Below are 25,224 nucleotides of genomic sequence, written 5' to 3'. Positions count from 1 at the left end.
GAAGCATAATGCTGGTACCACAAAAATTTTCAGGGTTAGAATTTTAGATAAGAGCCATTTCCACCAGTTATTCCCATTTTTCTTCCCACGGAAATTTCCAGCCCAGGCGGGAGGGACCATCAACCACATCCTGACACTTTCACTCACACGTACATACAAATGACATGTATAGTGTAAGGCATCACAATTCTAATCATTTATGCCCCCATTTTTGTTGGTACAACTTACACGCAGATAAATGATGCATTAACCTTCTCAGGAACTGACCTGTTCACTGGAAGTGATTCATTTAAGGTGCTTACTACCTGAAAAACTTTTACTTATTCCTCAAGTCTGCCTGCATATTTTAGGAATTCTTTTTCTGCTTTGGGGAGTTACTGAGCTGGACTTTCAACTGCTAGAGAGACGAACCCTCTGGTCACCAGTACATTTCCGATCCCCATTCACGGCAAGGGAAACTATTGATCAGCATGGCTTTTTTTTGTTTTGTGCAGTAATGTCTTGTTGAATGAATGAAATGTGTCACCAGGGCAGCAAAACAGGCAGTAGCAGATCAACCGCCCATTATACCTTTCCATTGAAGTCAATCAGGAGGGTGTATAATGAGCAGCTAATCCACTACAGCCTACTTACGACCCCGCTGACGATGTTTTTTTCCACAATGAAACAGTATGCACGTTTGTTTGGCTGTATTCCAACCAGAACGAATAGCTGGCAAGAATATGAACCATGCCTAGCTCAGGTGCATTGTGGTCAATTGCAACATTTCTAACTCTACCTAACTAAGATAAGGTGACTCACACAGAACGGGAATTGAATTGGGCATCTTGAACAAGAAAGCTTTGTTTTCCTCAGCTCTTGCGACTAATGTTTTGCGAGTATATGACTCTATGAGAAAACAAGATGGCTGGTAGCTATGACTTATTTTTATCCCTACTTCAATCTGAATAAATAAAATCTGACACATCTTACATAATATTACTAGTTGTGACATCAGTTTGGCAAAGCCAATAAAGAGGTACTGTCTAATAAAAATTCTCATTACTTTGATGCATCCCTGCTGAGATGTAGTGCGAATATATGATAAATTAGTCATTATTGCAAAGGTCATGTCTCACCCTGGAGTGATCCAGAGACGGATGTGTTTCAGTACTTACAGCTGTCCTCTTCCTCAGTGAAAACGCTGATCACATAGCAGGCATAGACAAAACCAATGAGCTGTGGGGAGAAGAGACAAAGAGAATCCAGTGTTATACACTGTTTGAAGTAGTTTTCAACATATCTATCCTACAATCCTTGGACTAGAATTAGCTAGACCCTCCATTCTTATTATTTAAGATTGAGTTTATTTCAGGATGTGTTGGTGCTTTTCCCATTTTCCCCCCTTTTAACTTTAGTTGTTGTGAATTCAGGATATTTTAATGCCAATACTGTATTTCCACTCTAAATTACACTTCGCTTAGGGCACTTTGAAATCTTCATCTAATATATCTCCACGAGATGAAGGTATCATGTTTTAGTAAAATATGCCACCTAGTCTTCTGGAACGGTTTTTATGAAATACAAACCAATATTTGCTGACACAGACACAGTGAGTAAAGCAGCAATCAAACGACTCCAAAAACACAATTCAGATGCAGAATATCTGTTCAATTCATCAGCCATTTCCTTATTCTCCATTATTAATTCCCCAGACTCACTCACTAGGGGACCATCGCTCACTTTACTTACTCTTTTCCTTTTCTACACTGTGTAGTTGTAGGCTCAATTCTACACTGTGCAATTATAGGCTCAATTCTGAACTGTGTGGTTATATGTGCAATTCCACACTACAATTGTACTCTCAATTCTGCTCCATATACTTGTAGCCTCAATTCTACACCGTATAGTTGTAGGCTCATTTCTACACTACATAGTTGTAGGCTCAATTATACACTGTATATTTGTATGCTCATTTCTACACTGTGCAGTTATACGCTCAATTCTACAGCGTATGGTTGTAGCCTCAATTCTACACTGTGTAGTTGTAGGCTCAATTCTACACCGTATCGTGATATACTCAATTCTATGCCGTATAGTTGTAGGCTCAATTCTACACCGTATCGTGGTATACTCAATTCTACACTAGGTAGCTGTAGGCTTAATTCTACACCGTATCGTGATATACTCAATTCTACGCTGTGTAGTTGTAGGCTCAATTCTACACCGTATCGTGATATACTCAATTCTATGCCGTATAGTTGTAGGCTCAATTCTACACCGTATCGTGGTATACTCAATTCTACACTAGGTAGCTGTAGGCTTAATTCTACACCGTATCGTGATATACTCAATTCTACGCTGTGTAGTTGTAGGCTCAATTCTACACCGTATCGTGATATACTCAATTCTACACTGTGCAGTTGTAGGCTCAATTCTACACCGTATCGTGATATACTCAATTCTACACTAGGTAGCTGTAGGCTTAATTCTACACCGTATCGTGGTATACTCAATTCTACACTAGGTAGCTGTAGGCTTAATTCTACACTGTATCGTGGTATACTCAATTCTACACTAGGTAGCTGTAGGCTTAATTCTACACTGTATCGTGGTATACTCAATTCTACACTAGGTAGCTGTAGGCTTAATTCTACACTGTATCGTGGTATACTCAATTCTATACTGTGTAGCTGTACGCTCAATTCTACACTGTGCAGTTGTAGGCTCAATTCTACACTGTGTAGTTGTAGCCTCAATTTTACACTGTATAATTGTACTCTCAATTCTACACCGTATAGTTCTAGGCAGAAGTGCCGAGTGGATGATCCATCTCAGCCTCCTCCTAATCCCTCCACCATCATAGAAGCCAGTCTTCAGCCAATTCAATTCACTCCACGTGATAGCAAGAAACGGCTGAGTGCACTGAATACAGCAAAGGCTATGGGTCCCAACAACATCCCGACTGTACTGCTGAAACTTGTGCTCCAGAACTAGCCGTGCCTCTAGCCAAGCTGTTCAAGTACAGCTACAACACTGGCATCTACCCGACAATGTGGAAAATTGCCCAGGTATGTCCTGTCCACAAAAAGCGGGACATATCCAATCCAGCCAATTACCGCCCCATCAGTCTACTCTCAATCATCATCAAAGTGATGGAAGGTGTCGTCGTCAACAGTGCTATCAAGCGGCACTTACTCACTAATAACCTGCTCACCGATGCTCAGTTTGGGTTCCGCCAGGACCACTCGGCTCCAGACTGCATTACAGCCTAGGTCCAAACATGGACAAAAGAGCTGAATTCCAGAGGTGAAGTGTAAGTAACTGCCCTTGACATCAAGGCAGCATTTGACCGAATGTAGCACCAAGGAGCCCTTGTAAAATTGAAGTCAATGGGAATAAGAACAAAAACTATCCAGTGGCTGGAGTCATACCTACCACAAAGGAAGATGGTAGTGCTTGTTGGAGGCCAATCATCTCAGCCCTAGGACATTGCTGCAGGAGTTCCTCAAGGCAGTGTCCTAGGCCCAACCATCTTCAGCTGCTTCATCAATGACCTTCCTCCATCATAAGGTCAGAAATGGGTATGTTTGCTGATGATTGCAGAGAAGGTGGTGGTGAGCCGCCTTCTTGAACCACTGCAGTCTGTGTGGTGAAGGTTCTCCCACAGTCCTGTTAGGTAGGGAGTTCCAGGATCTTGACCCTGTGACGATGAAGGAACGGCGATATACCTGACGAAAGAGAAAGCCTCCGAAAGCTTATGATTTTCAAATAAAACTGTTGGACCATAACCTGGTATTGTAAGATTCCTTACATTTGTCCACCCCAGTCCATCACCGGCATCTCCACATCACGATATATTTCCAATTTGGGATGGTGTGTGACTTGGAGAGGAACATACAGGTGGTGTTGTTCCCATGTGCCTGCTGCCCTTATCCTTCTAGGTGGTAGAGGTCACAGGTTTGGGAGGTACTGTTGAAGAAGCCTTGGCGAGTTGCTACAGTGCATCCTGTGGATGGTACACACTGCAGCCATGTTGCGCCGGTGGTGAAGGGAGTGAATGTTTAGGGTGGTGGATGGGGTGCCAATCAAGCCGGCTTATTTGTCCTGGATGGTTTCGAGCTTCTTGAGTGTTGTTGGAGCTGCACTCATCCAGGCAAATGGAGAGTATTCCATCACACTCCTGACGTGTTCCTTGTAGATGGTGGAAAGGCTTTGGGGAGTCTGGAGGTGAGTCACTCACCGCAGAATAACCAGTCTCTGACCTGCTCTTGTAGCCACAGTATTTATGTGGCTGGTTCAGTTAAGTTTCTGGACAATAATGACCCCCAGGATGTTGATGGTGGGGGTTTCGGCGATGGTAATATTTTTAAATGTCATGGGGAGGTGGTTGGACTCTCTCTTGTTGGAGATGGTCTTTGCATGGTGCTTGTCTGGCGCGAATGTTACTTGCCATTTATCAGCCCAAGCCTGGATGTTGTCCAGGTCTTGCTGCATGCGGGCACGGACTGCTTCATTATCTGAGGGGTTGTGAATGGAACTGACCACTGTGCAATCATCAGCAAACATCCCCATTTCTGACCTTATGATGGAGGGAAGGTCATTGATGAAGCAGCTGATGATGGTTGGGCCTAGGACTCTGCCCTGAGAAACTCCTGCAGCAATGTCCTGAGGCTGAGATGATTGGCCTCCAACAACCACTACCATCTTCCATTGTGTTAGGTATGACTCCAGCCACTGGAGAGTTTTCCTCCTGATTCCCATTGACTTCAATTTTACTAGGGCTCCTTGGTGCCACACTCAGTCAAATGCTGCCTTGATGTCAAGGACAGTCACTCTCACCTCATCTCTGGAAATAAGCTCTTTTGTCTATGTTTGGACCAAGGCTGTAATGAGGTCTAGAGCCGAGTGGTCCTGGCGGAACCCAAACTGGGCATCCGTGAGCGGGTTATTGGTCAGTAAGTGCCGCTTGATAGCACTGTTAACGACACCTTCCGTCACTTTGTTGATGATTGAGAGTAGACTGATGGAGTGGTAATTGGCCAGATTGGATTTGTCCTACTTTTTGTGGATAGGACATACCTGGGCGATTTTCCACATTGTCGGGTTGATGCCGAAAACATGCTTGAAAATATAATAGTTGGCAAACAGCAAATCTCAGCATACTTTTCATCATACACAATTTCTGTTAGAGAAGTGTGGGAGCAGCGTGCAGAGGAGGTGATACCTACCATCCTTCAGAATTCAGAAAGTAATCTCTGAGGGCACAATATGAGCAAGCTTAGCACCTGCACAAGCAGCTGCTCTGGATGACTGGGCATCAAAGGGCAAGAAGCTGTCAAGGCCAGCTTTGATAATTTGGGTGAAAGAGTGCAGAGCCTCAGGGAGGGCACGGAGGGGCTTTTGTAACCACTAAGATCTGTGCTGACACAGGTCTGAACTCCTGTGTTCTGGTTTGCAGAGCAGTATATGTGCGTAGGATGTCATGCCTGGAACTCCTATTGCATCTGTCCCTGCAGCCACAGCGTTCTGAGTGACTGTCTGGTTTGCACAACTCTGAATCCTTGCAAGGAGGGGCAACAATATTCCAGGGCAGTCCTGCGACTGGTGCATGGCCACAGAGGTAGCAGGTCTTCATCCTTTAGATGTGTCCTTTGGCCAGGAATTACTTCAAACCAAAGGTAGAACTTGAGACAGAGGCACTGACATAAGAAGGAGCACACACCACAGAAGGTAAGTACAAGGTGACTCTTTACATTAAATTCACTGTATTTTAAGAACTTGGTGTCCCCTTTTAACAAACACTTGCCTCGATACTTGCTCTATAATGAGCTTGTATAATAAACTGCATGGTGGTTTTATGGATGACATAGATAGGAACATGCTAACCCTCACAGACAGCAGGATGACTAGCCTCTTACAAATGACTGGTAGATGGATCAGTGCCATCTTGCTGGATTGTTACTTTTGATTATTGGGAAGCCATCAACTTCAGTGAAGGGCCATAACTTTCCTATAAATTTCATGGCACCAGTATAGCAAAACAAGTAGAAGGGACAATTATCATTGCTGTCATAATGTTTCAATAGTGACAGTGTTGGAGCTCAGCTGGAGAAAGTGCCAGTAATCTGCTGATATTGCTGGCTGCCTGGCGGTAACGCCTCATTCACATCAGCCTCATCCCTGAATTAAATTGCTTTCTGCTCATCCTCTGAAGACACTTGCTTATCAAACTCCTTCATGCTGATGCCTTTCTTATTGTATTATTATGGAGCATATATATCACAACGCCACTATGTCTTTGATGTGTACTATACGATACTTTGCCAACTGATCTAGGCAACAGAATCATTGCTTCAGGACTCCAAAGGCTGCTGAATGAGCATGCTGATTTTGGCATGGGCATCATTATAGTGCTCCTCAGCCTTGTTGATTGTCATGGAGGTTGATGTCATCAGCCAAGGGTTAAGGGCATAGCCAAAATCACTCTGGATTATCCATCCAGCTCACTATCTCCCTGGAACAAATCTTGAATTTTGGAATGTCACCATTCCAAAATGTCTTCCATGGAAGAACCTAGGATACCTGACATTAAAGTGGAGCTGCTCATCGCCCAATTTTTCTGCTGCCCGTCTGCCACTCACTCGGGTGTTAAATAGAAGTAGTGCACCAAAACGGCACTACACCTATCCAGTCCCAGTATCACCTGGAGTTCCTTTCCCAGGTCATTGAAATGGCCTGTGGGCAGGCCCAGCACTAGCAGTAGGAGCCAGAAAATCAAGGGCAGCTGCAGGCCTCTAAGTCCCGCAATTGCCTCTTTGGCCTTGATGATCAGGACCTTCTGACTGCCAATGGAGATTGGCAGTGAGAAGATCCCAATTGAAATTAAAATGTTTGGGGGAAGGTCCTGCCCATCTGGATCTTTGTCCCTTTTCTTGACTTTTGCACCCAGAATATTCTGCCACAGGTGCAAGGGCCAGAAAAATCTTCCCTATTATCTGTGCACTGGCTGAGCAATATACTTCTCTATTTTTATATGGAATGGCTTGGTCTGACAGAACCTAAATGGGCACAAGTTTGTAATTGATGATGCCCTGCAGCCTTGGGGAACTGTCAATATCAAAGAAGCCTTGCTGGTTGGATCTCTACTTTTTCAGCTGGGTGCCAAGGTACACGAAGCAGGTATGTGCTTCAGCTGAACCTCCTTGACATTTTGGATCCATCAGTGAACACAGGACAGAGCTCCTGTTAAATCACTAGTGGCAGCTTGAAAAGACCCTGAAATGTAAAAAAATCAGGGCTGTGGTCACTTTGAGAGCCACAGGCAGAGCAGTGCTTACAGACTGCATCTATCTCCAACTGTGGCGCCACTAGATGACACAATTCAGTAAACATGACCCTGGGTAATCACAGCTATTGCATGCACTGATCTATAATCATATCCAGGTAGTTGCTCCTGGAGGGGGTAGGTGCATTCATGTGGGTGTCTGATGCCAGGGGCTAGGAAGGTTCTATACAGGCTGTGTTCCTTTTCAGCACTGTGCCCTCTGTGCCGCTGCATCAAATATGACCATTGTCAATGTGCTCATTGTGTAAACTAAGCAGCAACTGCTCCACACCAATAACTTTTTAATAACTTTTTATTACAGTTCAAACTGAGGGATAAGCAATAACTGGAGTATTTAAATAGAAATCAGGAGAGGACAGTGCCAGTGGAAACAGTAGTGTAACAAACAAGTCTTAACAAACTTGAAATTGGACAAAAAGTGAATTTTTCTAAACATTTTAACTGTGCCTTGGAGTTTACAAAGGAATCAAACCTCTGCTGGCAGTGCCAATTGTCTCTGCCACAGCAATTTTTGATGTTCTCTGCCAGGTTTAGTACCATGGCAGTGGGTATTAGGCCAAAAGTCCAGTGGATTTGTCCCAGATGTAGAAAATAACATTGATTTGCTAACTCCACTGAAACGAGTCATTCCTCCCTTTCCCCAGATCCTGGCCTAGAAAATCGATGACACTGTGCCTGTTTTACAGAAGTAAAACAGACGCCAAAGCATCCAATATGGCAGGCGGCTTGCGCGCACACTCTGAGCCAGTAGTGCAATGCCTACCATATTGGTATAGGCATCAAAAGAGGCATCCAGAGCCCACACCTGGAACAGGTGTTAGGCATTTTAAATATGCAAGTAAAGGGCCTAGCGCCTGTTTGATGTCTCCTTTTCTAAATTGGTTTGCCGTGAACGCCACTGGTGCTGGGTTGGCTGCCTCAGGAAAACCAGGTCTATATTTAGGGGTACAGTAGTGTATTGGTTATGTTACTGGACTAGTAATCCAAAGAACATGAGTTCAAACCTCACCATAGCAGTTTGAAAATTTGAATTCAATTAAAAAAAAATTCTGGAAATGAAAAACTGGTATCAGTAAAAGTGACCATGAAGTTGTCAGATTGTCATTAAAACCCAACTGGTTCAGTAATGTCCTTTAGTGAAGGAAACCTGCCGTCATTACCCGTCCAACCTATATGTGACTCCAGTCCTACATTTAAAAAAAAATTTGTTCATGGGATGTGGGCGTCGCTGGTGAGGCCGGCATCAAGATGGTTGACTCTTAATTGCCATCTGAAGTGGCTAGCAAGCCAGTCAGTTGTTAGGGATGGGCAATAAATACCAGCCCTGCCAGCAATGTCCACATCCTGACAACGAATATATTACATAGAATTACATAGAATTTACAGCACAGAAACAGGCCATTCGGCCCAACTTGCTTATATGTGTTTATGCTCCACACAAGTCTCCTCCCACCCTACTTCATCTAACCCTATCAGCATATCCTTCTGTTCCTTTCTCCCTCATGTATTTATCTAGCTTACCCTTAATGCATCATTACATGCAGCACCCCTGCAGGCCACTACGAAAAAAGGTAAGTTTTAAAAAACTTATTTACCTGCATGTGGAGCTGGGAGCTGCCTGCACCAAGTTCACACCAGTGTGAACCGATCTCTCGGCCCCTGTCTCTTCCACCACAGGTCTCTGTGTTTATCAGAACTCTCATCAATTATATCATGGATCTAACAAACAATGCATTTATTCAGGCTTAGTTTATAGGGCCAGCCTATCTACTTAGCACTGTCAATTGGTGGAATGGTGTGAGTGAAACTAATTTAATTTACAAACTGTTTTTTGATCTGAGTTTGGGCAGTGCAAAATCCTTGTTGATGAAGCAGTGGGGAGACATATTTTGCCTCTAAAACATATTGGTATTAATGTCTCATTACTACTAAAATGTTGAGAGTTGAAATAAATCTAAATAAATCTGAATCATGAATGTGATTTGTGAAGAGTTTAAAAACTTATCATATTGGGACTATGATTAGTAGCGAGGAAAATTATAATTTAAAAATTTTAGATATTGAAACACAAGCACTGTCTATGTTAATGAAATATTTAATTAAACAACTTAGTTTCAAATTTTATTATTTTAATGAAGCAAAATGATCTTTAATTAATGATTTAATGATCTTATGGGCATGCCCAGCTGTCATGCTAGTCAGTTAGCAATTTGTAGCATGGTCGATATTGCCTCATGCAAGGTTCTGCTATACCAATTTAAGAGGTCTCTGTTGACATCCTGGCATAAATTGATGGAAAATTCTCTGTATGGTAATGACAATGTCTAGCTAGAATGAATTTAATGACACATTAAATATGTTCTGTTAACCAGGTATTCGGTGCATGATACTTGTGCACATTCTCTAATTTATGTGGCCGCTTAGTGCCTGAAAAACAGGCACTACGTGGTCTAATTGCTAGGCCATCGTCTTTGTTAAAATAGTTAAACACTACTCATCCTGCACACAATGATCCTTTTCACTCATTACCTTCTGACTGTATTTAATGCATGGAACATTAAATAGTTGTAATGCTAACACTGACAGAAAAGCATTCTTTATCCATGGGACATAGTTAAACCCTATAATGATATACTTGGCCCTGGCTTGTTGAGGAATCTTTCGGAGTGCAACATTACCTGCTCAAGACCCAGAAAGCAGATTGTGTTTTGAAGATTCCTATCTGTATTTTTTGTTGCATTAAAATCGATGAAATTCAATTTTTCCAATTAGAAGCAGATAGTAGATGTGAACTCTTGACCCCACCTTTGTTCTTCCTTCTTCTCTTTGCTTTTTTGGCCATGTCCAAACTTGCCCTTGTCAATCTATAAAGAGGCTTCTGCAGACTGAATGTGTCAATTCTGATGATGGGTCAAAACCAAAATATTATCCTATCTTTATCTTTCAGATGATGACCGACCTGCTGTTCATTTTTAGCATTTTCTGTTTTTATTTTTGGATTTTTTTTTAGTTGACTTATTGCAAGAGTATGTTTCCAATGTCAGAAAAGTTACATAAATACCACTACTTTATAATCAAGCAATATTCTCAAGTTGTACCTAATCTGGAACAAAAGAAAGCTCATCTGCGGATTGGTCTCCAGATTTCAATTTTTCTGACAAACATCATCAACATTTCCTGTACCTTGATTTTCAAATCATAAATATACCTCTGAGAACTTTACTGAAGGGCAATTTCAATCAGCAACACCACACATTGACTGGATTCTGAAACTTTAAATGCTCCTGAGGCTAATGTAAAGATAATTTATAGGGCAGATTTAGCAGTCCATGTTGCTAGGAGAGCAGGTGCACAATTCATGCAGAATTGAGAGAGCATGACCAGCACCTATTTCCTACATTAGTCTTCCGCATTTACTGAGCTGAAGTGCTTGCATCAATTTCAGGTCTTGGACACATTAAGGTCCCAGATTTGTTGCAAAAGCATTTAAATGTACATCTTCCACAATTCCATGGTATTTGCTCCAATTTTGTCCATTTTAATTTGTGCACCGATTTGCAAAGGAAGGAAGGGGAAGAGTTGGTTGGAGCATAGGAGTTTCTCTGCAGTATAGGCTGAGGAGCTGGGAGATGCAAAATTGAGGCATTATTGTTTCACGACTGGCAGGTGGCAGGTCGGTGTAATTACAACATGACAAGTTTATATAGGCAGTTTCCACTGAACCCCAGCAGAAGGGATTAGTAAGGAAGGGATGTTAAGGAACCCTCTTTTCAGAGGTTGTCCTGACAGAATTTCATTGGCTAAGTGGTAGCACTGTCGCCTCTAGGTCAGAAGATTGTGGGTTCAAGCCCCACTTCAGAGAGTCCAGTCCAATTGAGCACATAATCTAGGCTGGTACTTCAGTGCAGTACTGAGGAAGTGCTGCACTGTAGGAGATGCCATCTTTCGGATGAGTCGTTAAATCAAGGCCCTACCTGCCCTCTAAGGTGGATGTAAAAGATCCCACGGCACTATTCGAAGAAGAGCGGGGGAGTTCTCCCGGTGTCTTGGCCTATATTTATCCCTCAAGCAACATCAAAAAACAGATGATGTGGTCATTTATTTCATTGCTGTTTGTGGGAGTTTGCTGTGCGCAAATTAGCTGCTGTGTTTCCTATATTACAACAGTGACTACACTTCAAGGCCTAGAAAGTGGTCCATGCAGCACCTGTTTTTCAGCCCTAGGGATCAAAAACAAAGAAGGTGAGTAACTTACCTGGATGTGAAGCCAGGAAGAGCAGGATTACCACCGCTCCTGACCCCCGATATTTCCCCCTGGCCTCATTTCCTGACCCCTGATCCTCCACCCCAGCCTCCTCTCCCAACCTCCGATCCAACCCCGAGATTTCTGAACTCCGGATCTCGGGCCCAATCCTGGCCCAACCTGTGGCCCCAACTCCTGGACCCGATCCCCCACTCAATCCCAGAACCACTTACCCGAGGACGGCTGTGATACTAGCAGCAGCCCAATATTACACAACTCTTTGTCGGCGGGCTCTGATTCCGCATTGGCTCCATTATAATGAGGCCTGAGGCCCAATATCTGGGGAGCCTCGGGCCTCACCATTCTGGCACAGGGAAAGTATTCTGCCCCTTCACCCCCGTTCCCCCAAAAATGGGCACACCCAAATTTCGGGGCCCAAAAGTACTTCACTGGCTGTAAAGCGCTTTGGGATGTCCTGAGGTCATGAAAGGCACTATATAAATGCAAGTCTTTCTTTTCCTTTTGTAGAAGAACCTGCATAATAGTGGTAGGAATTGGAAAATATCTCTCTTTTACTCCAGATTTGAGTTGTCTCTGTCTCTCACGCATTCTTCCCAGTTATTAAGAAAAGGTGATTATTTTTGTGTGTATTGACATAAGTTCACTACCGTGTAGCTTCTGGGACAAAGCAGAATATATGCCAGTAAGTTCAGAAATTACTGTGTGTGCAGGTGGAATATTTGTTTGATTCAATTATATAGATCATTTAGTGGGTACAGTACAGCCAGCTGAATCAGGCATAATTATGTGTTCTTTCGAGTTGATTACAGCAATGAATGTGGCTTGGCTCTACTGATTGACAACCTGTTTTATGAATCTCAAAAATCTGCTTTAATTTTATTAAACTACATCCAACACTCGATCCAAACTTGGAAATGGAGATGTCGTCAAGGCCAGCCCTGAGGGAGTCTGGATGTGAGGTGCAAGGACCTCCATTACATTGCCTTTAAAGAAAGGTTTGCAAATTCAATAAATCATTTGTAAATTAATCAGTAATGTCCCTAGCAATGAAATAATTCATATGGTATTGTTTTATGGCTTTTTCCTGCTGCTCCTAGCATTATTAGACACTGGTTTCTCCATTTAAACATTTCTATAATTTATTAAACATTCCTATAAGTGTCACACTACTTTCTGTAACACTTTCCCCATCACACTTTATTCGTAACGCTTCTATTGTTATAATACAAAATAACCTCTGCCTCGCCATGAGCAATGCCACAAAAGATCTGCTGGTATATAATAAAAGCAAAAAATTGCTGGAAATATCACACGCAAAATGTTATCTATCTCTTTCATGTGTTGGTTGGTTGCTGTGAATTTTTTGATCCACTAGTTGATCTCCCATGGCACAGTTCTTTAATAGAAAAGTAAGTGGGTGGAGTGTAAATCAGGCTACCAATTCGCTGTTGCCTGTTTTGCGTTACCGCTGAAAAGCAATTTCACCCCCATTATCTCTGGGCGCATAAAACTAAAGAGTGAACATAAAATGATTTTTTTAAACTTACCTTTAACTAATGCATCTTTTAAAATATTTAAAGTTAAAGATCCACCCCCCAAATAATTAGCACTTCTGAAAAACTGTGCCCACAATACATGAAGCACATCTTAATCATTTATCATGTTCTTTCTACTTCTCATCTTCAAAGGTTGAGTCGAGGAAACTAATTTCTTATTAAATGCAGCTCAGTGTAACTTCTCTTTGATGAAATAATATTCAATTACATTGTACATTTGCATCCATTTTCACATTCAATTATTAATGGCAATGCAGGTTTTCTTTAAATTAGGGATGAACAATCCCTGACAGTAATTCATAATGAGAAGTAACATCTACAACATGTCATGAGCAAATGAGTCACTGCTCATTGGACATGGAATACAATTCCCCAATTAATATTGTGGGATTTGTTTTAATTATTGGGTAATGCTTTGATTTTAATTAGATGAGTTTATTAAAGTCCTGTTCATATTACTGTGATGTCAGCCTCACTTAAATATTGGGAAGCTATATCATGATGAGGGGCCATCCATCATTTTCATGAGAGTACAGAATACTCTGAAATGGTAGTAGGAAGAGTTAACGATCTAGAAACACTTTATAGATATTATAGCCTAGCAATTACTGTTGGTGCACGACTGCAAGGTTAACTAAGTGCTACTTTTGGTTGGATTTACTAACCGTGATGGTTAAGTGCCCATTTTACTATTTCCTGGAGCTGCACTAAAATGTGCATTTTAATGCCTGCACAACGAGCCATCTAATGAAACAGCAGAATCAATAATCCTGACAATGAGCTGTGAAATGCAGCTAAGAACCATTTAAACAGCTGAAATAGTGTGGGGAGGCCAGGGCAGCAGTCTTTTAAGCCATATTAGAAGAATGGCATCTTGTATAGGGAGGAAAGCCAGGTTTACTGACCAAACACTAGAAGCCCTATTGGAATGAGTTAAGGAGCGATGGCCACCACTCTCCCAGAAGCACCTGGTGTAGCAGGGATGAAAGGAAGAGTGAATGTAGTATTTAGGACCCACAGGAGCTAGCAAGGCATCTAAAAAATGTCAGACCAGAAGAAATTTGCCAAGATAAGCTCCTGCTCCAAGGCTATATACAAGAAAATCCTCTCTGCTAACAGTTTAATTCTTCAATGCTGAAAGATGCAAAGCAGTGAGAACAGGTTACCTACATGTATTGAGGAGGTAGCACAAGATGTGCAACTATACAGATGAGGAGCAGTAAGTGGTGTTGATGGAATCTGCTGACAGGGGGCCCAGCACAGTTCCTGCTATTGTAGCTAAGGATTCAGACCTCTCAGATCCTGCTTGCAAACATAGATTGTTGTCTGTGCAGGATTGTACACGTGAGTCACTTATGGCTATGTAAAACACTTTCCAAAATGTATGGAGGAGTTCAATTTGAATCTGTAATAGATTAACAGTAGTCTGCACTATAGTCAGCAAAGGACCACATAGCAACTCCTGTGACATCTGCAGCAGATCCTTTCATAGGCACAGTGGGAGCATCTCTTATGAGTGTTTACACTGCTGCTGTGGAGGTCCTGGGCTCAAATCTTAAAGATGTTGTCATGGGTCAGTTTGAACATTTAGGGAGCCTACCTTGAGGCAGTGATTCACAGGCCTTTTAGCAATCTAAAGTGCTGCTCTCAAACCGATCAATAGGCATGTTTGGGTAGCATTGGCTTTCCTGGAGTAGTTACAGATCAGGCAGTCACAGACTGCAATGACTGTTCAAATATTAGGGCTGGTACACTTGTAATGTGTTTGTACTGGAAGGTGCACTGTGATCTTAAGAAGCTGTTATGCCAGCAATAACAAAGTTACTCATATCCTCCATGCTGTAATGCACAAAACCCATGTTCCCTGAACAGCAATTTGGCAACATGTGTGCAATGGATGGGATGTGCACACAAAATGGCATTCCCATATTACTGCTTAGTAGTCCAATGGCATTCCAAGTGTTATATTTCTTATGTATGTTGAGACTGTTGTCTGTGTTATGATTGTCAAGCTATTGGTCAATTTTCTTCCTCATTGGTTGTGTTTAATGAAACTCTTAGCTGCTTCTGGTGGGAGCACTAGCCACCTAAATCGAGGCCCTGTTGGAAAATTGTAGTGGGTGGGCCTTAGGAGGAAAGTTGAGATAAGTAACTTTTTGTGTTTTTAGTCTCACCTCTGCCCTGTTCATGTTGAAAAACAGAGTGTTAGAGAGACCAAAGCCAGGCCTGATACCTTTTTTGTATATGTGGATTTCTGATTTTTTTTTCCAAGAATGTACTGAGGCTATTAAAATGGAAATCCTTTCATTGGCTGCTTGAATATTGCAGCCATAGAATAGCTTTTTCAGGGTATCCAAAATTTCTCGAACCAGTCCAACCCATTGTCAGGCAGAACCTGAACCAATGTGATCTCACTCTGCTCTCAAGCAGAACCTTACTTGACCCTGGTGTTAGGCAGAAAACTCAACTGCTGCCAGCCATATATGCTCATAAGAACATAAATAGGAGCAGGAGTAGGTCGTACGGCCCCTCGCGCCTGCTCCGCCATTCAATAAGATCATGGCTGATCTTCTACCTCAACAACCCATATCCTTTGATTCCCTTAGTGTCCAAATATCCATCAATCTCGGTCTTGCATATTCTCAAAGACTGAGCGTCCATAGCCCTCTGGGGTAGAGAATTCCAAAGATTCACAACCCTCTGAATGAAGACATTTTTCCTCATCTCTGTCCTAAATGGCCGACCCCTTATCTTGAGACTATGACCTCTAGTACTAGACTCTCCAGCCAGGGGAAACAGCCTCTCAGCTTCTACCCTGACAAGCCCTCTAAGAATTTTATATGTTTCAATGAGATCACCTCTCATTCTTCTAAACTTCAGAGAATATAGGCCCATTCCACTCAATCTCTGTCCTAATGCTAGCTAATCTTGCTGGCCAAGGTGCTTGTACTAGTGTCGCGTGGAAAGCCCTAACTTTCTACTTTGATTTTATTTTTACAGCTATTTAGATGCTTGACAAAGGGGTGAGGGTCGATGTGAAGGAGGAGAAGGTCATTGACTACTTTCAATTGATGTGTACACAAGTTGGATACAATTAGCGAGTGCATGAAAAGAGGGAAACCGTAGGCCACAAGAATGTATCAGTTTGACTATGAGAATTTATAGATGTTCCAACACTGGTGAATTAACCACAACCAGTCAGAACCAAATTGAGGAATATGGTCAATCTACAAGATGGAGGTTGTAGCAGAGATTGAGCTTCTGAATGTAAAGTTGTGTTCAACCATAATAAACTTTGTTGTTATTCCTTTATCAATTGATGTTTGATTATTAGGAACTTTTAAAACAACATAACATTGAAAAAGCAAAATGAAAAACCAGCTTAAAGATGTTAACTTGTGTTAGAATAGAATCATAGAAGTTTACAACATGGAAACAGGCCCTTCGGCCCAACATGTCCATGTCGCCCAGTTTATACCACTAAGCTAGTCCCAATTGCCTGCACTTGGCCCATATCCCTCTATACCCATCTTACCCATGTAACTGTCCAAATGCTTTTTAAAAGACAAAATTGTATCCGCCTCTACTACTGCCTCTGGCAGCTCGTTCCAGACACTCACCACCCTTTGAGTGAAAAAATTGCCCCTCTGGACCCTTTTGTATCTCTCCCCTCTCACCTTAAATCAATGTCCCCTCGTTATAGACTCCCCTACCTTTGGGAAAAGATTTTGACTATCTACCTTATCTATGCCCCTCATTATTTTATAGACTTCTATAAGATCACCCCTAAACCCCCTACTCTCCAGGGGAAAAAGTCTCAGTCTATCCAACCTCTCCCTATAAGTCAAACCATCAAGTCCCGGTAGCATCCTAGTAAATCTTTTCTGCACTCTTTCTAGTTTAATAATATCCTTTCTATAATAGGGTGACCAGAACTGTACACAGTATTCCAAGTGTGGCCTTACTAATGTCTTGTACAACTTCAACAAGGCATCCCAACTCCTGTATTCAATGTTCTGACCAATGAAACCAAGCATGCTGAATGCCTTCTTCACCACCCTATCCACCTGTGACTCCACTTTCAAGGAGCTATGAACCTGTACTCCTTTGTTCCATAATTCTCCCCAACGCCCTACCATTAACGGAGTAGGTCCTGGCCCGATTCGATCTACGAAATTGCATCACCTCCCATTTATCTAAATTAAACTCCATCTGCCATTCATCGGCCCACTGGCCCAATTTATCAAGATCCCGTTGCAATCCTAGATAACCTTCTTCACTGTCCACAATGCCACCAATCTTGGTGTCATCTGCAAACTTACTAACCATGCCTCCTAAATTCTCATCCAAATCATTAATATAAATAACAAATAACAGCGGACCCAGCACCGATCCCTGAGGCACACCACTGGTCACAGGCCTCCAGTTTGAAAAACAACCCTCTACAACCATCTTCTGTCGTCAATCCAATTTTGTATCCAATTGGCTACCTCACCTTGGATCCCGTGAGATTTAACCTCATGTAACAACCTACCATGCGGTACCTTGTCAAAGACTTTGCTAAAGTCCATGTAGACCACGTCTACTGCACAGCCCTCATCTATCTTCTTGGTTACCCCTTCAAAAAACTCAATCAAATTTGTGAGACATGATTTTCCACTCACAAAACCATGCTGACTGTTCCTAATCAGTCCCTGCCTCTCCAAATGCCTGTAGATCCTGTCTCTCAGAATACCCTCTAACAGATGTCAGGCTTACCGGTCTGTAGTTCCCAGGCTCCTCCCTGCCGCCCTTCTTAAACAAAGGCACAACATTTGCTACCCTCCAATCTTCAGGCACCTCACCTGTAGCTGTCGATGATTCAAATATAGAATCATAGAATCATAGAAGTTACAACATGGAAACAGGCCCTTCGGCCCAACATGTCCATGTCGCCCAGTTTATACCACTAAGCTAGTCCCAATTGCCTGCACTTGGCCCATATCCCTCGATACCCATCTTACCCATGTAACTGTCCAAATGCTTTTTAAAAGACAAAATTGTACCCGCCTCTACTACTGCCTCTGGCAGCTCATTCCAGACAATAGAATCATAGGGGACCCGCAATTTCCTCCCTAACCTCCCATAACGTCCTGGGATACATTTCATCAGGTCCCGGAGATTTATCTACCTTGATGCGCGTTAAGACTTCCAGCACCTCCCTCTCTGTAATATGTACACTCCTCAAGACATCACTATTTATTTCCCCAAGTTCCCTAACATCCATGCCTTTCTCAACCGTGTTGTGTTGTATTCAATCCCAGCATGCTTTTGCACAGAGTAAACTTAGAAACTCACTAAGCTAACTGGAGCTTTACATCACCATTTAAAATGTTTTGGGTTTTTTTTGTGTGGGGGGGGGGGGGGGCGGGCGGAAGGAAGGAGCTGCTATCTCTAGTGTTTAGTCTTGGCTTGTATGTCAACATTTTTGTCAATCTGTGCAGATAAACACAAGCTGAATTGTGGCCTGCAGTCTTCTCCATTACAATTGGTGTCACACCTTGTGCCAAGATCTACACTTTTGGTTGAAAATAAACGTTATAATACATGCACAGCTCACAATGAAACTAATTCCAATCCTTGAAATGTGTGATAAGCTGCAGGAGTGGAAAGCCTGTCTACAGCCTGTCCATGTAAACACCATTTCCCTTTCACTGTACACTTGGGCAATCAACTACCCAAGCCTCAGTCACATTATTGGCATTATTAATTACTTAGCTGCATTTTGCGAGCATGTCTCTGAGTTCTGATGCTAAACGTCATAGAAACTCGATTATGGATCCTCCAAATGTCACTGATTCCCCCTGTTGCACTGACCATGCTCAGTGACCTGCAGAGAGTAGCAGCCTTTTGGAGAAAGTTACATTTATATTGTTTTAACCTTTTTCATTAAAGCAGCTTAGTGGCAGAACATACTGGGAGAAATCAAGTCACCATGTTTTAGTTAAAAGATGGTTTCTAAAAATATCCTACCCATAAAGCAATACTTTGATATGTTCTATAATGGCTGCATCCTCTGGCGGGGGGGGGGGCGGGGAAATCCCTGTCGATAAATTGGGAAAAAATATGCTCAGAGCAGCAGACATTGCTGGGAGCCAAGGCTGGCTTTACATTTTCCTGCCTTGTGTTGGAAACACAATAAAGCAAGTGACCACATTTGGAAGACCAGCCACCTGATAATGAATTTTAAGGATGCTTGCATATCACTTATCTTTAAAAGGAAAAACATGATATTTTTCTCACGAGGCTTGACCAGTGTAGTGCACCAGTCACTTTTTCAGACTTGAGGTTTGCGAAGTTTTATCCTGGACATATATCCTTTAACACTACATTTACTCACCTTCCCTCAATGGCTTCAAAAGGCTGCCAAGAACATAGTGAAGCTGTTAGAAACAGGATGTGACTATGCTGATCCGAGGGAAAAAGTAGGGGGTAATTTTGACTTTGTGTGATAATGTAAAATGGGTGATAGCAAGTCGGCAGCCCATTTTCCATCTCTCCCAATTCTTATTTCTATTGACTATAATGGAAATAAAAAATGTGCTGCCGATTCACTATCTTTTTTATAATATCAAAATTACCCTGTAATATTTGCAACGGAGACATATCAATTTTGGTCTGTTGTCCAACTTCAGATTTGCAGCAGGTTTTCTTTACATACTTATTTGTTCCCTATTCATATCTATAGCACTAAATCTCTGCTAAAAGCAAACCATTTATTTCAGGTTTTCTTTGGCAGGTATCTGGGGTGAACATGTATTTTTCTGTTCGGTGCATAAAGAGTCAGTCAGCTGTCAATCAAAATCTGCTTTGATTTTTAAACATGACAGTACCATAAGCCCGCCTTCATAAGATACCAATTATTACCAGATACGAAAGGACAAATTTTGCGAGGACCCCTGCCATAATGGATGGAAAATGGGCAACGCATCCCCGATTTTCCAATATGCACTTGGCTGCATAAGAGGTCCCGCCAGCAGTGTAGGGCCTTGCAAAATTTATCCTAAAGTCTTGAAGGGGCTGTGTCATCATGATGCTGTCTTATATGCGTCAGAAGGCAATAATGCCATTGGCAATGCAGCAACAACAACAATTGCAGGTGGTGATACAAGTATGGTATTAGTTTTAATGAAAAGTTCACTGAAAAAGCATGCTACGACAAATGCAACAACTGCTGCAGCGCAAACATTCCCACAGTGTCAACATGGTAGCTTTTCAACAGAAATTAAAAATGGAAATGTGCAGCAGATCAGTCCACAGAGAGCTTTGAGCACAAAGCTTGATGAGGACAAGAGTTGGATGAATCTGCTTAAACAGAGTGAATTGCAAACAGAATGAGGGCTTTAAAAATGGGAATTTGGTGAGAGTGGGAATTAGGTGCAGAGGGGGAAGGAGGTGCTAAGTAATTTAAACCAAGGGGCAACAGTAAAAAAGTAAATATAGAAATAATCAGTAATAAATTAGATCTAAGGGGATAAAATTAAAATTGAATAAGTAGAGGATACCAACATTAAAGGGGTACAAATTACATTAAATAAGTAGTCCAATCCGAAACTAGGGTCCTAAATCTAAACAAAGGAAACTACGAAGGTATAAGGAGTGAGTTAGCTATGATAGATTGGGAAGTGTCATTAAAAGGCATGACGGTGGATAGAAAATGGCTAACATTTTAAGGAACGAATGCATGAATTGCAACAATTATACATTCCTTTCTGGTGCAAAAACACAAGAAAATGCAGCACAACCATGGCAAACAAAATAAATTAAGGATAGCATTAGATCCAAAGAGGAGTCATATGAAGTTGCCAGAAAAAGTAGCAAGCCTGAGGATTGGGAGCAGTTTGGAATTCAGCAAAAAAGGATCAAGAGATTGATTAAGAGGGGGAAAATAGAGTATGAGAGTAAACTTGCAAGGAACATAAAAGTGGACTGTAAAAGCTTCTACAAGCATATAAAAAGAAAAAGATTAGTGAAGACAAATGTAGGTCCCTTACAGTCAGAAATGGGAGAATTTATAATGGGGAACGGGGAAATGCCAGCGCAATTAAACAAATACTTTGGTTCTGTCTTCATGGAAAAGGACACAAATAACTAATGCAGAAATGCTAGGGAACCAAGGGACTAGTGAGGAGGAGGAATTAAAGGAAATTGGTATTAGTAAAAAAAATAGTGCTGGAGAAATTAATGGGACTGAAAGTCGATAAATCCCCAGGACCTGATAATCTGCATCCCAGAGTACTACAAGAGGTAGCCATGGAAATAGTGGATGCTTTAGTTGCCATCTTCCCAAATTATATAGATTATGGAACAGTTCCTGCAGATTGGAGGAACTGTTTAAAAAAGGAGGGAGAGAGAAAACAGGGAACTACAGACTGGTTAGCCTAACATCAGAAGTAGGGAAAATGCTAGTCTATTAAAAAGGATGTGATAACAGGAAGCTTAGAAAATATCAATGGGATTAGACAAAGTCAACATGGATTTATGAAAGAGGAAATCATGTTTGACAATCCTACTGGAGTTTTTTGAGGATGTAACTGGTAGAATAGATAAAGAAGAACCAGTGGATGTGGTTTATTTGGATTTTCAGAAGGCCTTTGATAAAGTCCCACATAAGAGGTTAGTGTACAAAATTAAAGCCCATGGGATTGGGGGTAATATACTGGCATGAATTGAAAATTGGTTAACCGACAGGAAACAGAGAGTAGGAATAAATGGGTCTTTTTCAGGGTGGCAGGCAGTGACTAGTGAGGTACCGCAGGGATCAGTGATATATATTGTGAATAGCTGGGGTCCAAGCAATGATTTGGTTTATGGGAACCAAAAGTAATATTTCCAAGTTTGCTGACGATACAAAACTAGGTGGGATCGTGAGTTGTGAGGAGGATGCAAAGAGGCTTCAAGGCAATTTGGACAAGTTGAGTGAGTGGGCAAATACATAGCAGACGCAGTACAATGTGGATAAATGTGAAGATATCCACTTTGGAAGGAAAAACAGAAAGGCAGAGTATTATTTAAATGGTGATCAATTGGGGAATGTTAATGTACAAAGGGACCTGGGAGCCCTTGTACATTAACATTCCCCAATCTATCACCATTTAAATAATACTCTGAAAGCAAACATGCAGGTGCAGCAAGCAGTTAGAAGGCAAATGGTATGTTGGCCTTCATTGGAACAGTATTTGAGTACAGGAGCGAGGATGTCTTGCTGCAGTTATATAGGGCCTTGGTGAGACCACACCTGGAGTTGTGTGTGAAGTTTTTGTCTCTTTACTTAAAGGATATACTTGCCATAGAGGGAGTGCAGCAAAGGTTCACCAGACTGATTCTTGGGACGGCAGGACTGTCGTATAAGGAGAGATTGGTTCGACTTGGCCTATGTTCACTCGAGTTTAGAAGAATGAGAGGGGATCTCATTGAAACATATAAAATTCTGACAGGGCCAGACAGACTGGATGCAGGGAGGATTTTCCCCTGGCTGTGGGGTCCAGAACGAAGGGTCACAGTCTCAGGATATGGGGCAGGACATTTAGGACTGAGATGAGGAGAAATTTCTTCACTCAGAAGCTGGTGAACCTGTGGAATTCTCTACCACAGAAGGCTGTGGAGGCCAAGTCACTGAATACATTTAAGAAGGAGCTAGATAGATTTCTAGACACAAAAGGCATCAAGGGGTATGGGGGCAGAGCGCGAATATGGTATTGAGATAAAGGATCAGACATTATCATATTGAATGGCAGAGCAGGCTCGAAGGGCCAAATGGCTACTCCTGCTCCTATTTTCTATGTTTCTATGTTATGTGGAGAGACTAGAGAAACTGGGGTTGTTCTTCGAGCAGAGAAGGTTAAGGGCAGATTTGATACAGGTGTCCAAGATCATGAAGGGTTTTGATAGAGTAAATAAGGAGAAACCGTTTCCAGTGGCAGAAGGGTCGGTAACCAGAGGACACAGATTTAAGGTAATTGACAAAAGAACCAGAGGCAACACATGAAAAAATAATTTTTATACAGCGAGTTGTTATGATTTAGAATGCACTGCCTGAAAAGATAGTGGAAGTAGATTCAATAATAACTTTCAAAAGGGAATTAGATAAATACTTGAAGGGAAAAAATTTGCAGAGCTATGGGGATAGAGCAGGGGAGTTGGCAAGCACAGGCAGATGGGCTGAATGGCCTCCTTCTGTGCTGTATCATTCTATGAATATCAGAGATTCAGATGCAATCCAGTTTGGTTAAAGGGTCACTTCTGAAACATTAACTTTCTTTCCCTTTCAGATGTTGACTGACCTGCTATGCACTTCATGCAATTTTTATCATTTCAGATTTTCAGCATTTTCAATTTTTCTACTTTGTTCTTGAACAGAGTTTTCAGGTTTGCTCCTGAATGATTAGGAGCTATCTGCCCTAAACTCCCTCTTGTGTTGCCTTATTAAAATTATTAGTAATAGTGGGAATATTCATTTCTGGCAACAGCATACACAGGTTAACAGGGAATTTTTTATTTGTTGTTGGTAAATTCTGCTTACTCTGAAGTGGAAGTAAAGTATAGGCACTTTGAGATTGATGCTTGTTTGGTTTTTCCTTGCACCAGTTTTCCATGTTCCATTATTAAAACAAGGATCTATCATTCCAACAGCAGAATCATAGACCCAAGCCCAGATTTTGCTGTGAAAATAACGATGAGTCTAACGGTGCTCAACGTAATTTATGCGCAAATCAGACAACAACTTCCAGCGAGCGCAGATGTGCAGTTAAACACGAAAATCCGGAAGTTGCTTTCCAAGATGCACCACTCCTCTGTAAGCTGTGCGAAAATGGTATCTCACCACCTGGTTCCCCATTTAAATGTATTGCATGGCGTGAAGTTCCTGTACTGACATCGTAGATATGGACTAAATGCGCCACAAAAAGTTAGGGTTTGTCCATTCCAGTCTAAATACCCTTTTAACGGTGTGATAAGTGTTAATTACTGCCAAACAACCTCTCTGGCACTGAAAATTAACTTTTACAAGTGTGGAGCCTCATTCCATCAGCTTTTAATTGATGGAGATTTTAAAACATTTTTAAAATAAAATCATTTTTTTCACTTTTTTTTCTTTCTCTTTTTTATCTTTGTCTCTTTCCCTCTCTTTATTTTGTTTTCTGTACCTGATTTGACATTGAATTCACTATTCTAACTTACACCTCTTAGTCCAGAATCTGTGCTGCTGAAAAACAATTCTTCAATCTGATTGGTTAAAGAGGTACACAGTTGCTTGCCCTGTTCACACAGGTCCCAGGTGCCTGTGAGCAGCACCCCATTCGTTTGCCGCTTACAGAAAAATCTAGCCCCCAGTTTTGTGAGCAGTAGAAACACAGGCAGCCAGCACACATCTACTCTCCTGCAATCCAAACTAAGCCACTGCCAGTGTAAAAGTGCCTTGTGATTGTCTTTGAATTGACAGTTAGCGAGTTGTAGTGGTCTAACCATATTACTGAGTCAGCTCTGCAGGCAGACCTCGCAGTGGCCCTAGTGCAATATCACCTTTCAGTTTGAAACAGTTTCTCAGGATCTGTAGCAACAAGCAGTTTACAGAAGGCTACTAGTGCTTCACACTTGTGCTTATATTCAGTACTTAAGGGTTATCTGAGGGCTGATTATTATATTCACCAGCAATATTATGAGTATGTTACGTGCCAAAAGAACTCACCATCCACTTCTGTGTCCAACAAATACTGAATGACTACATTGAGACTGTCCATTGGCTACTTCCACAGTTATGGCCTACACAAAAATAATCAAATATCCAGGACCTAGTTTCACCAAATTGTACATGAGCACAACTTTATGCCAAGGTGGTTATCATCAATATATTTCTCACATATTGATCAAAATGATTATGGGCAACAAGGAATCAGATGTCACATCCATTTTGATGTTTGGGAATACAAGGGGTGCACAACTCACATTAATGGGCTTAGGTCATTTTATTTGTGTATACTTGTTTGGATTTGGTGGAAACTGCCAAAAATTAAAAAAATTTTTGTTTGTCCATGGCAGCA

General features: G+C 41.7%; 1 protein-coding gene across 1 annotated transcript in view; it reads right to left on the bottom strand.

Moving 5' to 3' along the window:
- The window catches only part of LOC137306481 (sodium/potassium-transporting ATPase subunit beta-1-interacting protein 2-like), a 186,437-nt gene that overhangs the window by 10,190 nt on the left and 151,023 nt on the right, over positions 1-25,224 (bottom strand). Inside the window, exon 3 of the mRNA XM_067975744.1 lies at positions 1,158-1,218. Coding sequence (XP_067831845.1) covers positions 1,158-1,218 — 61 coding nt within the window. The remainder of the gene's footprint in view (positions 1-1,157; positions 1,219-25,224) is intronic.

This window comes from Heptranchias perlo, chromosome 3 (assembly GCF_035084215.1).
Source record: "Heptranchias perlo isolate sHepPer1 chromosome 3, sHepPer1.hap1, whole genome shotgun sequence".
In the NCBI taxonomy this organism is placed as follows: domain Eukaryota; kingdom Metazoa; phylum Chordata; class Chondrichthyes; order Hexanchiformes; family Hexanchidae; genus Heptranchias; species Heptranchias perlo.
The sequence above is the reverse complement of the archived record's forward strand: the minus strand, read 5'-3'. Positions and strand labels throughout refer to the sequence as shown.